Source organism: Papilio xuthus, unplaced genomic scaffold (genome assembly GCF_000836235.2).
Source record: "Papilio xuthus unplaced genomic scaffold, Pxut_1.1 DF826961.1, whole genome shotgun sequence".
NCBI classification, from domain to species: Eukaryota; Metazoa; Arthropoda; class Insecta; order Lepidoptera; family Papilionidae; genus Papilio; species Papilio xuthus.
The window spans coordinates 230961-246431 of NW_013531688.1; the positions used below are offsets into that span (position 1 = coordinate 230961).

The 15471-nt window shown below is 40.1% G+C and overlaps 1 protein-coding gene across 5 annotated transcripts in view; it reads left to right on the forward strand.

The window, feature by feature from the left end:
• hth (Meis homeobox homothorax) overlaps positions 1-15471 on the forward strand; it is a 210078-nt gene that overhangs the window by 24398 nt on the left and 170209 nt on the right. For all 5 annotated transcript variants that reach the window (XM_013315320.1, XM_013315323.1, XM_013315321.1 and 2 more), the window contains exon 5: positions 4165-4332. In XM_013315320.1, coding sequence (XP_013170774.1) covers positions 4165-4332 — 168 coding nt within the window. The remainder of the gene's footprint in view (positions 1-4164; positions 4333-15471) is intronic.

The following is a 15471-nucleotide window of genomic DNA, read 5'->3' on the forward strand; positions in this document are numbered from 1 at the left end:
AGCAAATTCCATTTTTAAATTTTCGATAGTCAAAACCGATTTCTGTAATTTTTTATCGATTTAATCACAAGACACTAGAAGGATTAACCACTACATACGATTGCATAATAACGTTCTAAAAAAGCATCGACTTGTATAACTATCGCAAACTTTAGTCAAGAATCGATTTTTATGAAGGAATGTTTTTTGTATTATTTGATTAGCAACTAGATGCGTCAATAACTGCGTACCACGTACCTCTCTATGTGTTCGAAAAAGACGTTTTTTTTGTGTTACTTGCTCATATCCTATCCTATACATGTCAGCTCCTATCTCGTCTACGCTTTTTGTCGAACGAAATCGAAGAAAAAAGATTCCGTTAGTCGAATCCATTTCCGCTCGAGTGCGCGACGCGACGTCCACAGGTGATGTTTTTAAAAGCTTTAAATAATTAAAAATGAAGTAAAAAAAATCCACCGCCCGCTCACAATGAGACCTTGTTAAGGTTTTGTTGTCTTTTGTTGTCGTACTTATTGTGATTTGGATGCGATTTCCAATCGGCACAATGACGCCATCTGTGCATTGTTTATTTCAATGAAGTTAAAATAATGACATGCATAGCGGGACCCTATGATGATGAGTTTCTGAAGATCTGTATATTAAAATATCCAATAACATTTTTGATTTATGCTTTTAATATTTTAAATGTAGCCGAGGGCACCGCGGGTCGGCCGCGGCGGGATGTGCGATTGGTCCTGACTTGTATCTCGTTTTTTGTGAGCAACGAAGCCTTGAACGTTCCCCTAATTACCTGCGGAGGTGGGACCTCAAATCAAATGTGGAATTCGTTAGAAGACTTATTGCTCGTTTTACTGACAATGTTAATCAGCGAACGCTTCATCGGATTCTATTTTTTTTAAATATAATAATAACATAAGACAGATTTATCCACAAGAAGTAAAGCGTTCGGTATTTAAAGAAGTCGATAATAAAATAGTGTTTAGGTGTAATTGCGGTGCGATGCGGTGCGGTGGTATATTTAATGGCCACTGTAAAGTTGCAGCCAAAATAAAAACCTGTCCGCTTCCTTTTTTGTTTCATATTTTGTTTCTAACTCGTAAACGTTATCTGTAACAACGTGACTAAGTGATTTACGAGCCGGGTCAGATTTGTTAGTTTACGGGCCGAGCCTCGAACCTGGCCTTTACGACCGCGCGACCGCTTTTACAATATGCACGACAACCGCACGGGGCTCCCTCTACCGTTTTAATTTCGGAACTATTCACACGTTTAATTGGTCAATATTAATTAATTTGCGGAATGTGGCAACGCACAGCGCCGGCATATAAAGCTATCGGTGCGAATCAAATCGTCCGCTGTGCGAGCGCGGACCGGTCTTTAATTATTTGTATTGATTATAACTGCTTTTTGACTCGCGATCATAAAAAATTTGAAGAAACATACAACATATAGTATGTGATAAAACCGTTAACCGCAGTAGTTAGTTGACAAACCGCAGTGGTCCTGCAGCGCGAACTGTGAAGTGAAGCACAACATAACACGGACGGTAAAGTCGCAATCCCGTAATTAACGACCATCACCGTCCAATAAAATATTTGTTTATATGAGTTTTCATTTACATCTCCCCGATTGTATCTCACTAATAATGCACTCGCAGTAATGGAGGCCGATGTCGTAACGTCCATCGCCGCAGATAACAAATTCTTTATAACGCTCAAAACACAGATAATAAAACTCGAATAAAAAAGTTAAAACATTTCGAATTTCGAAGCGAATTTGCGTTCTGAATTTGAAATGTTTTTTTGTTGTCGAGACGCGAACCTATCAATCCGAGAAACAAGATATCAAAGATGTTTTGAGCGGGTTTATTTATGCGCTACTTACGGCTATTACTAGGCGGCCGAATAAAAATTAATTTAGCAACGCTTACAAACGCGCAGCGCCCACTTGGCCGCGGCGTCGGCGCGGAAAAAAACTCCTTTTAGATGAGACGCGAGCGCGGCCGCGGCACACATTGCGAGATCTTATCCTTGCTCACTGGCCACTACCCACGCTACTGCCACCGTTAGACCTCTTTTAAAAAACTTTAAAAATAATCCGCGTGCGTAGTCGTAGTATGTTTGGGCAATGCTCGAGCAAAACGCAAACCAATTGCGTATCTTCTCGTTTCATTTACGTTTAGAATTGTTGTTTGAACAAGTATTTGTTTTATTTTAGAATGTCCCATTTGCGATATCTTAGCATCTACAAATGTATCAGATCTTTTGATAAATAAGAATTGTTTCCAATGTTTTCTACATTGATTTATCATTGCAAACTGATAAGAAACATAAATCCAATTTGAATTTTATATCTCGCTAATAAAACGAATTGGTTATACCAATTAAATGTGAATAAACCGGATACAACAATATTTAATTACAAATTGAAGAAAAAAGATTTATCTGGAAACACGCCATAATTTAATCTCGTTTCCAAATGTTACATTTCTGGAAAAAGTTCGATCTTCCAAAAGATTATTATCGGACCGAACTCGACTCTGGAATGCCGGAATTATCTCATTAAAGACACCGCTTATACTCAACAACGTCGTATCGGAGATGTTATACCACAGACAAATATAATTCTTTACTGAATACACTTAAGAGTCACATTCGGATCACAGCAGCCAGGTTAAAATTTGAATTTTCGTTTCGAGTTAGTATGTCAAATCTTAGCTGATGTCACTAAATGGTTACTACTAAGTTGTGTGGGATCAGCGGCCACTCGCCAGCTCACCACGCGCGCTTGCTCCGTCATTCTGTGAGCTTATGAAAGCGCTCTCAATCATAATTTGACATTGACAGCGCGGCGGGGAGCGGGGAGCGGGGACGAGAGGCCGGCTCATCCTCTCTAGTGTCCATAAAATTCACGTGGCAATAAATATGAATTTCAACGATGGGTTGTAAAAGTTCAAATTATGATAAACAAACTACGGCATTCGGTCGCGAGATCGTCTTTTAACGGGACGATGCGTGTAATTTGGAAAAGCTGTCGATTAGGAAATTAGTGTACCGAAGACGTAATCGGCTGTCGGCGCTAGGGGGCGCCGTTTCCGCTTCCGGCTCGCGTTCTATTTTCAAATCGGTCGAGAGGACGCGTTCGTTTTTCGAAAAGCTTCGTTTTTTCCGCGGCCACCTGCCTCCTCAGTTTTATTACATTGCACCGCTCGCGCTCGAGCGATGTCTAAAAATTTCTTTAGTCTTTTTATTGCTTTATGTTAATTTAAAAGCTAATTATGCCTATGAAAATTTATAAGGTACGGAATTAATACACCGTCGGGGGTCGTATTTATGACGGGCCGGAGGTAAAAAATGTTTATTTTTTTAAATTTGCCTATTTTGAGTTTTCGGACGGGCGACAGTTGTGCCCCGCGCGACTCTGAATGTATTCCCTTTTGTCTCTGCTGCATGTTTTTTGTTACCATAAATTAATTTTATTGTTTTGTTTGTTGTCTATTGCGTCCGCACATGACATAGATCATCTTGCAACCTATTGTGTTATAGTTTTAATTTTTGTACGACCAGTAATAATTTTATATTTAAACATATTGTCTGGATTGAATTGTCTTTTTTCTTGTAGACAATAATTAATTGTTGCAAGTTTCTTCAGTAATATAAACATTGAGTATTATAAATGCATTAATATTTATTAGTTTACATAAGTCAGTCAGTGAACTTGACAACTGTGTCAATTGCAACGATGTAGGAAACTGATAAGTTAATAAAACAACTAATTAACATCGACGAGGGAAACGATAACTGCTGTTTGTTTTGGAGCTCGCAAGGTGTCAGTTTTGTCCTGCAGGTGTCGCTGCCGCATCGTAAACTTTGTATCAGTGGCCAGTGTGACCGTGCCCTTAACATAACATTTATTTACACTATAGATTGTAGCAACTATAAACTTTTGTTAGCTTCGCATTTTTCACCTTGCACCTCAACTTTTTATGTCTTTCTCTAGAATTAATATAGGCAAGGAAGAAGGAAGTTAATTTCGCACATCCAAAGTAATTAAGTTACAGCACAATGTTAAATAGCGTGTAAGTGTAGAGGGCACTGACCTCTATGAAGATCAGAACTAGGTAGCTACTGGAGAGTAACACGTGTGGTTGTTGTGTGTGTGCAGGTGCACGAGCTGTGCGACAACTTCTGCCACCGCTACATCAGCTGCCTAAAGGGCAAGATGCCAATCGACCTGGTGATCGACGAGCGGGAGTCCGCGCGGCCGCCGGACGCGAACGGCGAGCGCTCCGCCGCGGACAGCGGACACGACGGCGCCTCCACACCCGACGTCGTGAGTACCCCCTACTCTAAGGCCCACCTGATTCAGAGGCGCGATCCCCAGCTAGCACCCAGCTCCACCACGAGCTACCTCGTGCACCCCTGCTCTTAGTTTGGCCATTGCAAAAACGAAGTACGTAAAGGGGGTGCTCGCAAAATAGTTCTTATATTCCGCCTCCCTTGCTTTGTAACGCGGCGTCCGCCCTCTGGCGGGCGTCGCGACGTCTCCTCCGAGGGCCCGCGGGCCCCAGGAAGCGGCGTTAGCTTAAGTTCCTTAGAACAAATCTTCGTTTTTGCAATTGGCCAACCTCTTAACACTGTACGAATCTTTCGATTTGACATTGAATATCTATTTGAGTTTCAAAATTACCATATCAGACACGATACAGTGAAGGGGTGTCTCAGGGTGCGACCACACCGACATGCGACGTTTAGTCCAGCGCGGCTTCAGGCCGATGCTCTATTATTGGAACACGAAACATTTGCGCCGATGTTCGAAATTTGTTTGCGGAATTATTGTATACGATTAAAAAATACGTAAAACGTTGAATGTAATATGTGTATACTAATTGTAATTATAAGTACCACTACAATACTAACTCCTCTCAGCGACAAATACACTGAGCTTAGTTTAAAACTTAATTAGGTATATTGGGAAACTATTGGAAAACGATGTATACGTAAAAGATACAATTTTAACTTGCCTAAGTGAGATGATAAGGATTTTACTTAAGATTTTTAAATTATTGTCATTGATTTAAAGGTGGTAGATGCTAGAGCGTTATTCTTTCGCCTAGTTAAATATTATACGTAAATAGTTGATATTCGCCGATTCATTTACCGACTGACGGTTAGATGGCAGTTAACTAATTAGTTAGTTGAAACTAAAATACGTACGCAGTATACGTTAGTTGTAATTAAGTGCCGCGGCGGACGACGTCGCGGCACGTTATATGTATGTGCATTATATTATTAGAGAACTAGATGCTTTTACAGATAAAATTATACATAGTGTTCGAGCTATTTCCCTCTCTGCGGCTAACGAAAAGGTTTTCTATTGTTTAGGCTGGGTTGTTGTATTTTTGTATCGCACGATCTCGATCCGGTTCGAGTGATATTTCTATTGGTACTGCATTCATCTGTGTGAGGTAACGCTGCACTCGTTGGCACTGACATCTGTCCGGCGGTGCAGCGGTGTCCGGCGCGAGGGAGCAGAGCGCCGCTAGCGCCGCCACGGCCCTCGCGTCTCTCACTCTGTTTGTTTAGTATATTAGGCATATTTTTGGGCGTTGAGACTGAATTGTTTTGTTTGTGTTATATATTATTTCTCGCATTGTTAACATGGAAGCCATACTTATTAACCTTATGTTTGCCACGTGGGCCGGCCCGGCGCGCCCGGGACGTCTCGCTATAATATATTAGTTACATTTTGTCTGTATATGAGTTTTTAACAATAAATTTTTGTCTAGTTGGTTCTTATCTAAGTTAGGGTAGTGGCGGTATGTTCTAATGATGTTCGTAAACTTATTCTTTCATAAATCTAACTGATAAATGTATTATAAATATACTATTTGGTGTACGTGTCCATCTTGTATGTCGATGTGATTTTGATTTATTAATTTTATATTTTTATTTTACTCTAAACGGATTAAACAATAAAATGTTCTGTTTGAAATAATAATGCAGTTTGTTTTAATACAAGTACGACAATACTCTTACATACACACACTCCTCTTAGCCAATAAGGAAATTATCTTCATTACAACTAACAACTTAAAGCAGGACAACCAGGAAGCAGGTATGAAAAGAGATTACTTAAGAAATTGTACTGAAAATTACTGAAGATCATCGACAAGTTAAGTGAAAATCTGAAAATGTCTGAACTTGAATAGAGTATATTCTTTTACGAGGGAGTTTTATTCCATAAAGCCTGCGAGTCCCGGCGGCCGCGGGGAGCGCGCAAATTGTTTCTTTACGACGCCCCGCGCGCTAATCTTTTGTACCTCATGGAACTCTCACGTCTCGTAAAAACCACGGGAAAATCTTTTCGAGAGCTTTTTCGTTACGATACAAAATTGTCAATATTTATATTTTATGCTACACCGTTGCCGGTTGATCGGCTCCGTGCGGTGGCGCCACAGTAGCGGCGCAGTGACAACACCGCGACTAATTCAGGCTTAATAGAATTTCACAGACATCTTTATCGTCCACTGCTATCATTATTGCCTATTAAGACCTCTATTTTATAAAAAGTTTAAATTATAATAGATTAAAACATCAAGAAGTAACATCAGCAAAGTGATAAAGTTAATAAACCTATAAGATTCTTAATTTTAACTGTTTTATTTTATGATCTGTAGAGATAATGCTTCAGTTATAGTTGACATAGTATAGACGAGTTATTTTTTTATCTGTGGAGTGCAATAACAGTAAACGGCGTGTCAGCAATCGACGCGCAATGAATAATGTAGGAGACGACGCATGACCTGCCCCCCACGCCCCGCGCACAGCACCCGCACCCCTCTCAGAGCTGAGCCATAAGAGAAATAATAAAATAAGGGGACAAAGTCGGGATTTGGCGTCGTGTTAGTCGGCAATTCGTCACGGGCTGAGCTGTCCTGCCTGCACTGGGAGCCTCCTGCAGGATTACCACACAGTTTTTTCATCATTCGCCCTCCATGCGTCCGTTATGAATCTATTGAATTCGTTCCACAGTATGCCAGAGCCGATACAGTTTCACGCAACAAATATACATACATATAATATGAAATTATTTATTACTATACCTATATCTGATACTTCTGTTTTGCGATAGTAAACAGTATCGATATAATTTGTGACGGTTATCAGTTAAAGGCAGAATACAGTCAGATTAATATTGGTTTATCGTCTTTAGTACATAACAAATTTCGTAAAAAAAGGCATATCCTGAAGCGGGCTAATTGTAATGTGCCGCACGCGGTCGCCTTGTTCGTCAATCTCAGCTCCCGACTGCTTTATTACATTGTAAATTCTTGTTAACCTCCTCCATTTTACATAGGACCGTAGGTGAAGTCTAGATCCTTCCATAAATCTTTCTAATTAATTCGCCTGCAAATAGCCGTGCAATTTAAACGCGCAGCGATTGTAACTCGTTGCTTTATTTGTGTGTGCCCGCCCCGCCGCCCTGCCGCGCCGCTGCGTGTCACCGAAGCTTCACATGTCACACACACCATTTTGTTATTCGCTGCAAGTTCACTCCATATGAAGATATTTAATTCAACTATACTACAAATATGATCATGCAATCGTAGTGGTTCACACTAAAGAGCAGAAGCTCACAGCTTCGTCAATTTCCTTGCAACTATTAATATCTCAAGTCGTCAGCGCTATAACCTGACCACTCTCATAAACGCCGCGACCTGGAAGCCGCGTCGGGATCTAAACATGTCAATTTTGGCGCCAAAATGGCAAAGAGACGCCGCGTGGCGGTCGTAAACCGTCACTTTCAAACTGACCGGCAACCATTGGGCGCGACGCGTCCAATCTGCGGCCGCGGACAAATTTTACGAGCTCGCATTGGCCGCTGCGAGGTTACTTATTTACGACACTCCTAAGCTTTAGTCGCAAAATTTCTATTAATAAATTAGTCGTAAATGCCGTGTAATTTATTATCATGGCTTTCTTGGTAATTATTTCCTTTATAAGAACAACATCGGTGCTTGCTCGCGTCGCGTCGCGTCGCGTGCGCTTCGCTTTTATTATTTGGGTTTCCACACGACCGCACAATTTCCCTGCTGTGATTGCAATTTTTACTTTGTTATTACCACGAGTTATAGCTAAAATACACGTTTAACATACTTCATGCCGTTACACAAATGTTCATAAAATTTACTACGTCATATAATTATCTTAAACTTTTAATTATCACTTCATCTTAAGGATATTGTCAAAAGAAAAATGCTGCACGGAGTCAAGGCTCGCGCCCCACTTGCCTTTTATCCGGCTAAGCATTTGATTGCTGTCATTTGAGTTGCGTTTCATTTTTTTACACCGTATACTTTACAAAGGGCACGAATTAAGGTAAGCAGCGTAATAATAGGTTCCAACGCTCTGGGAGGTTCAACTGCGGGACGCCAATGTCTTCATTCGCTTCGGGATAGATTGTTTTGCGATTAATCATCAGTGCTGTCATGGACGCAGGAGGTCAGGTAGTGATGGAGGAAGTACCAGTAGATTGAAGGATATCAATCAAATACTGGTTGAAGATTATGATCAGTTTCAATGATAGACTTGCATTAGCAACTAGCCAAATAGCAATAAACAATTTTTATAAGATGGAAGGATTGGTTGCGGGTATGTCTAAAAAGGGTTTAGATTTGACAACTGATAGAGATGTAAGGAAGAGTAGATAATACAACGCCTAACTTAGGGAAAAGGTTAGAATGATGATGATGAAGTTCATAAAGTCTTGATTTATGAAAAAGTAACGTTAGGCGTTTAAACTTTTTTGTAATAATTTCTTAAGAAATTTCTGATAATATTGAGTCATAATGTCGATAATTGAACAACGGTGGAAGCATTGAGTCTGCACTTGGGGATTTTCCGCAAGACAATAATCTCTCGCAAGACTTTCAATATGAATCACATCACAATCTTATCATATTTCTGGGAAATATTCCGATTTTTTTCACAACACAAGGTTAGGCAGCTTTTGTAGTTTCATGCGTGGTTCATCATCATATATTGAACTGCATCATTTATTCCTCATACTTTAAAAGAAATCAAATCAAATACCATGTAATAGTTAAATATCGAGTCCGTCCACGTATCGAGGGATGTGCCGTGTACCGTGACATATAGTGGGGCGCCTCCTGTTCGCTATCCGGAAATTGAAAGGAAAAGAACCCGCAGAAAAACTGCAATATTTCCTTGTGGCCTGGCTCATTGTATTCCTGTGACGTCTGCGGGTGGTGTAGGGGGCACGGTGCGCCCCGCAGTGCCATTTGCCGAGGACCAGGAAGATTTCCTCCCTCGCCCGGGATGTGTGTACAAGGGGCAAGTTTGTACAAGTACCTCTTAATACATGTGCCACTGTAATTGATTCCGTTTGTACAAGACGCCCGTTTAGAATTTTTTTTTGTGTTTCTAAGACTAATGTTTTATCGTAGTTCTTCTCGTATTAGTCACAAATTAGTCTGAATGATGAGTTTAAATGGATAATTCCATTCATTGTGTAAATCTATTTAATTTTACAACTCAGTTTGCGATACACGATGGTCCGCTGTCTACGTAAAGCAATAAAACTAAATGTTGATGGTTTCAACAAACTCGCACGTTATTACACATATTGCATTTGAATATTAAAGTTGATTTTATTATCTTGATATTATATATGATGATTTAATGGCGGCCAGGCGTCTACCGCGCTCACAGCTAGCTGCTGGTCAGTTCCCACAGTAACACCGGGAGTTTGAACGGCGCGTTCCAAATCAAAAATTTGAATTAATTTCAAAAGTTCAATTATAGAACAGCGATCGGCTTCCGTAAGAGCACATTCTCCAATTAGCGATTGGTCACGCGCCCGCGGCCCCCCCCCGCGCGCACCCCGCGCACCCCGCACCCGCGCACGCTCGCACACAATCGAATTATTTGAATTTGGAACGCCTCGGCTCATATCACATGTATGGATTTTATCTCCCGCTACACGAAACATCGAATCCAATTTATCCTTCCCAAAGCGAAATTTTATGCAAATTGTTTCAATTATCAGTTTCAATGTTTTATTTTTAATTTCATTTATCGAATGTCTCCGTTCATTTAGAATTTTAATTAGTAACTGGCAGCACGATCACACAAAAGTGATTCAAAGAAAAAAAATCTCACTATGACAAAGTCCGCATCATTGACACGGAACAAATGGCGGGAATTCAAATCAAACAATGTCACGTCGCACTTAACGAGTGCCGGGCGAGATGGCAGGACGTAATAAAGCGGTGTCGTCATGCCAATTAAAAAAATTATTCCTCTTAATAAGTGTCAATTCTTAACGAATGTGTGCATATACATGATTTCCACTTGGCGCATTCCAAATAACGGCGCTTAAATTATTGCATTTAAAGCAATATGGACTTTATTATTAGAAGCCGAAGACTGCAAATCTCATTTCATCTCTACAGATTTTACGACTATTTTTATTGACATTTAGTGCAGCCGGTAAGAGTAGCAATTGTAGTGTAGTAACGTCTTACGACTTATTATGCTATCATTCAAAAGACAACCCTTTAGTTTTGAAAATAAAGTGGTAATTACATTATCATAGACAAAAGTTGCATTCTTTGTAAGGAGAGTGGGGTAAGGTCGAAAACTAACGAAGTGGAAGAGGCCATCAAATTTTAATTGTCCGTTAAAATAACAATCAACAGACGAGCATCGCACGCCGCTCGCGAATACAACTGATTACGAGAATTCTTTGATCAACTAATTCTAAAATCAAAATGTAAAACAATTTTTTGTCGCGTAAGTAATTGGTATGAAATGGTGGCGCTGTTATCGCCAATAATCCTCGATGATTTACGACTCGGTTCGCTCGCGTTCAGTTGTAATTAAATTGTGAGCAATTAAAATATTATTCGCTTAATCTTAGAATTGGTTACACTAAGCGCCGCTATTATAACCACATAGGATTAGGTGGATTGTTAAATTATTTTAATTATTGTCTATTAAGATCGTATTCACTATTTTTTTATTCATCTTTTTATTTCCAAGATATTAAAGTAGTAACTTCTGTGTTTATATGACAATGTGTCGTTATGTTTTTAGATTTAATGAAACATTATATTTGTTATTGACGTAGGGTAACATAATTAGTTTTGTAGGTGTTTTCTGCAGCCAGTGTCTTGCAGTTTATTTCGGAATGTTGGTTGGCAGCGGGCGGGTTACCGTTGGCGGGGTGGCGGGGTGGCGGGGCGGGGCTCGGAATGCGACGCGGCGTGCACGTGGCGACACCGCGGTGCTGTATGACAATAATAAAATGTTGGCGCATTATTTATTTATAGCGGCCGCGGCTGTCGCTCGCCCTCTCTACAACTAATCTGTATAAACAGCATCTTTGTCCGCTCCTCACACTTTCTATAGTCTTCTTGTTTTCGCGTTTTATGACTTTTTAATACTTTACAATGTCAATTTATTCGATATTTCGATATTCACACGTGTAAGTCCAATGAATAATATAGATGTTTTATATAAGGGCGCCATCTTTAATGTCCATGTCTTAAACAAAGACTGGATAAAAAAAGTGTACAGCAATCGAGGGATATAATAATATCTGAGCGTTGGAATATATAATTCAAATTTCCGTGAGCTCATTCTGTTCGCCTGAAACCATAATATCATACTGGTATTGTTTTGTTCGCTCGGGATGCTCGCTATTTGCGGACGTCTTCGCCCCCCTGCCCCCACCGCCCCGGCATCCGTCTGAGCACAAGCCATATTTTATCCCAACTTGGGCTCGAAGCGTAAACTGTCAGAATCGGATCTGTAGGACGTTCAACTCGCAGTTTAGGAGTTTATGTGGTATTTTGACTGCAGCTTGTGATACATGCTTTTTATGTAGACTAGACAATGCATCCAGGTCAGTTATTTAAGTTAAGTTCACATTACATATCTGTGTGCTTGGATACAATTACTTAAATGAATCTTTACATACATAATTCAGATGTAGATAAAACTGGTCCCATCCAGGTTCACAATACTTATTTTGAAATAATTTCGACGTATCGGAGCCCCGACTGAACGGTACACGGCGGCGATGCTAATTTAAACGCATAAATTAAAAAGGAAATGGTCTCAGCGACGTCAGGGAATGTGCCGTGAAACTGACATTAACAAGAGCAATGATAATTACATATAAATCATCGAAATCAACGCGGCGATGCATTGACAAAACGCGGTCTATATCTCAAATGCATTTGAAATATGGCCGCCGCGTCGCCGGCGACAGGGACTTGGCGCGCGCGGCCTGCACTAATACAACAGTGATTGATTCCAACGACCGCCTGCTGCCTGCTGCATGCACTCCAACCCACACACACACACTGGGCGCGTCATATTTAAACATTATGAATACTACCGCGATTAGCGACACACAATGAAAAAATTGCAGTGACATTTTTATCTGTTCGTGACAATAAGGTGCTAATCTTCGTTCACTACGTACTACGAGATTTAAATAATTTGTGGCTTGTCATAATACACTTTCGTTGGCCATTCAGTGCGGCGTGAGGCCTGCACTTGACACTCGTCCCGCTTATCCATTCCTCGTAACGTCGTCAGCGCGGAGTTATAAAGCGGTCGTTTACGATCCGACGCCGCGCGGTGACATCCGCCGTACAAACACCATAAATTATTCCTCAAATCACATCTGATGCGTATTACCCACTAGTCTCCTACAAAAAGCTCATGTATCTCTCGATCTTCACGCAACGGCAAATGTGTAACAAATAAATTATAAAATCAACGGCCCCGGTTTTTATACATCACGTGTTATTCTCGGTCGCGCTCGCACTCGCGGCTCATCAGATAGTTGCGTCTCGCTCTGTCAGGAATTGTCGCGTCGCAGCACGCAGTTTATCATCGACCGTTCTCTAATCGTGACGTCTGTATTGCGTATTAAAAGATTTTAAAGAGCATTACCACCTAAAGAGTTGGAGTTCGTTGCACCGGCTCGTGGCTTTTTATTCAAAGTTTGAGTCGTTATCTTATTTTATGAAAATATTGCGTGACTCGGTTACTTTTATTTGAAGATCATCGCTATAGTTTTAATGTCCGTTATCATGTTCCTGTTATGGCTACACTTTTAAAAGAGCTGTGTGTTCAAACCATGTGTTTATAAATTAGATGAGTTTTGAGGATATTTTAAAACATGGGGTCGACATTAAAATTACTTAAAACTATTTTGTTATAACGAATCCCCAAGGGGGTAATTTAAAATCATCTACATTGAGGTCAGCGATGTGACATTTGAGTGTGTCAAGTTTTGCATTAAGTTGCAAGTAAGTACTTATCAATTATAGATGAGCAGTGAGGTGGTGCGGCCGCGGCAGATGTGCACTCAAATGTATTCCACTACGAGGAGTTAAGCGAGGTGAATTAACGTCCTCGCAGCAATAAAATTATCATCGGTTAACGAAAGGTCGACGCGACTTGAAAATTAGTGGCCGGTTACTTCCTTTATTTTAAATGAAATTATAATAATACAATCATAAAGGTCCCCGCGACGAATTAAAAGTTTTATACTGCTTCTTAATTGTCTAGAGGAGTGTTTATGTGACTCGGATAGTTAATTTACACCTCGGTGGCCGATAAACCGAGTGGTTAGTGAACTTCCTTAACTGCGCACTAAACTACAATTGACCGTAACTGTGAAGTGTTATTTTGTGACACATTTCTCTTGTAGTTATCACGTTATGAAATACCCATTTTATGTTAAATAATATTAGTTGAAGACATTTTCAGATTGAAATCTAAAAAATTATGTTATTAATAAATTGAGAATTTCGGGAGAAGTTTTGACATCGATCTACATTGCTCTGGTCCACTGAGGTGATTTTTGGATTAAACATACTTAACCATCTGTCTAAATTACTGAGTAAATAGTTAAAATTATCAAGTACTTCATCACTTGTGCAATTTCTAGGTCTTAAAGCAGAAAACAAAAAATAAATAAGTGGTGGTTAATTAATTAGCTCAGAGGTTATAATTAGAGTGCGCAGCCGCCTGAGTGGGGGGGAGGCGACGGCGCGACGTGTGTGACAGATGGCGACACTGCGCTGGCGCAGCCGCCGACCGCTCCGCCCGCTCCCGCCCGCCCCCGCCCGCCTCAGTAGCCCCGGCCGCTGTGAGCGCAGCCCTAATCTAATTAGTCGTCTGCGTCTTCTCTTTGCCTTGCAGATATTGTGCTTCGTCTTGAAGCGATCCGCCGATCAATCTCAGACTAACTGTAGCAAGTATATCACTCCCTAACTACCACCAATCCTGTTGACATTCAATATACTTTCTTTCAATTCAAAGCTGCACAGCACAAACTTCATATCCTAACCAATTACTAAACTAAGAATGTATCCGCTTTCAATTTACTCAGTAACTTATGCTTCGAAATTCTATCCACTAGCCTTATCAGAGATCAGTTGAAAAATTTGGAAACGCAAGATTGGTCTCAAGATACTGTCAATCCAATATCTGAATTTAACAACTTTATATTTACCACAGACCGACTGTACTTTTATATGAATTTGGTAACTATTGTTATAGGAATAGAGGTGATGTAGACGAATGATAGCGGTTTCACAATGTCATTGTGTTTTGGACATATAATGCGATGCTAGTCTCGTCGCGCGGCCGCGATTTAAACTCGTTTATCGGGCGTTACCGTTCGCTCCCGAATAAGTTGGCGCGATTAATGGAAACGCTCTGGTCGAATACTTTACACCAGCCTGTGCTAATGAAGGAGCTTTTTAAATTAGACATTCTGTTAAGGCAGGGCACGAGAATAGCTTTAATTAATCCAACAAAAAGTGGCCATTTCACCTCATTTGACACTCCATTGATGACACTGTCGACATTCGAAATTATCTGTCATCGTTTCTTATCTAACACCTAAAATAGCGAAACAAGGTACCTATAGCCCTTTAAGAAGTCAGTATTGCTTCTAACTTTAGCCATGTTTTATAAAAACACATGTTTTAGTTTTTTCTTGTTAGCATTGGAAAGCAATTCGTCTGTTACATTACTTGATCATTGTTATTTGTACAAAAAGTTAAGCTTTGCCTATTGTATTCTCAAGTTGGCTGCTAACTTTGTATCAGTTGTGATGACCGAAACGTCTGCTTAAACTTCATGTATTAGGCATTCTTTATTGAGTCGTATCGGTCATTTGAAATTTTGATTCCAACGTTTCGGATTTTATTTGGCAAGTTTGAGTGGATACATGAATATAGAGTTGTTAAATTTATTCTAAGGACGCATCGACCGCAATTTGTTATATTAAATTTACAAACTTAATTCTTCTCCAACGGTACATACATCGCTAACAATATGATAATAATACTTATTTCAGTATAAGAATTAAAATATTTTTACAATCTTGAACCTAAACACGCAAAATATTAAATTC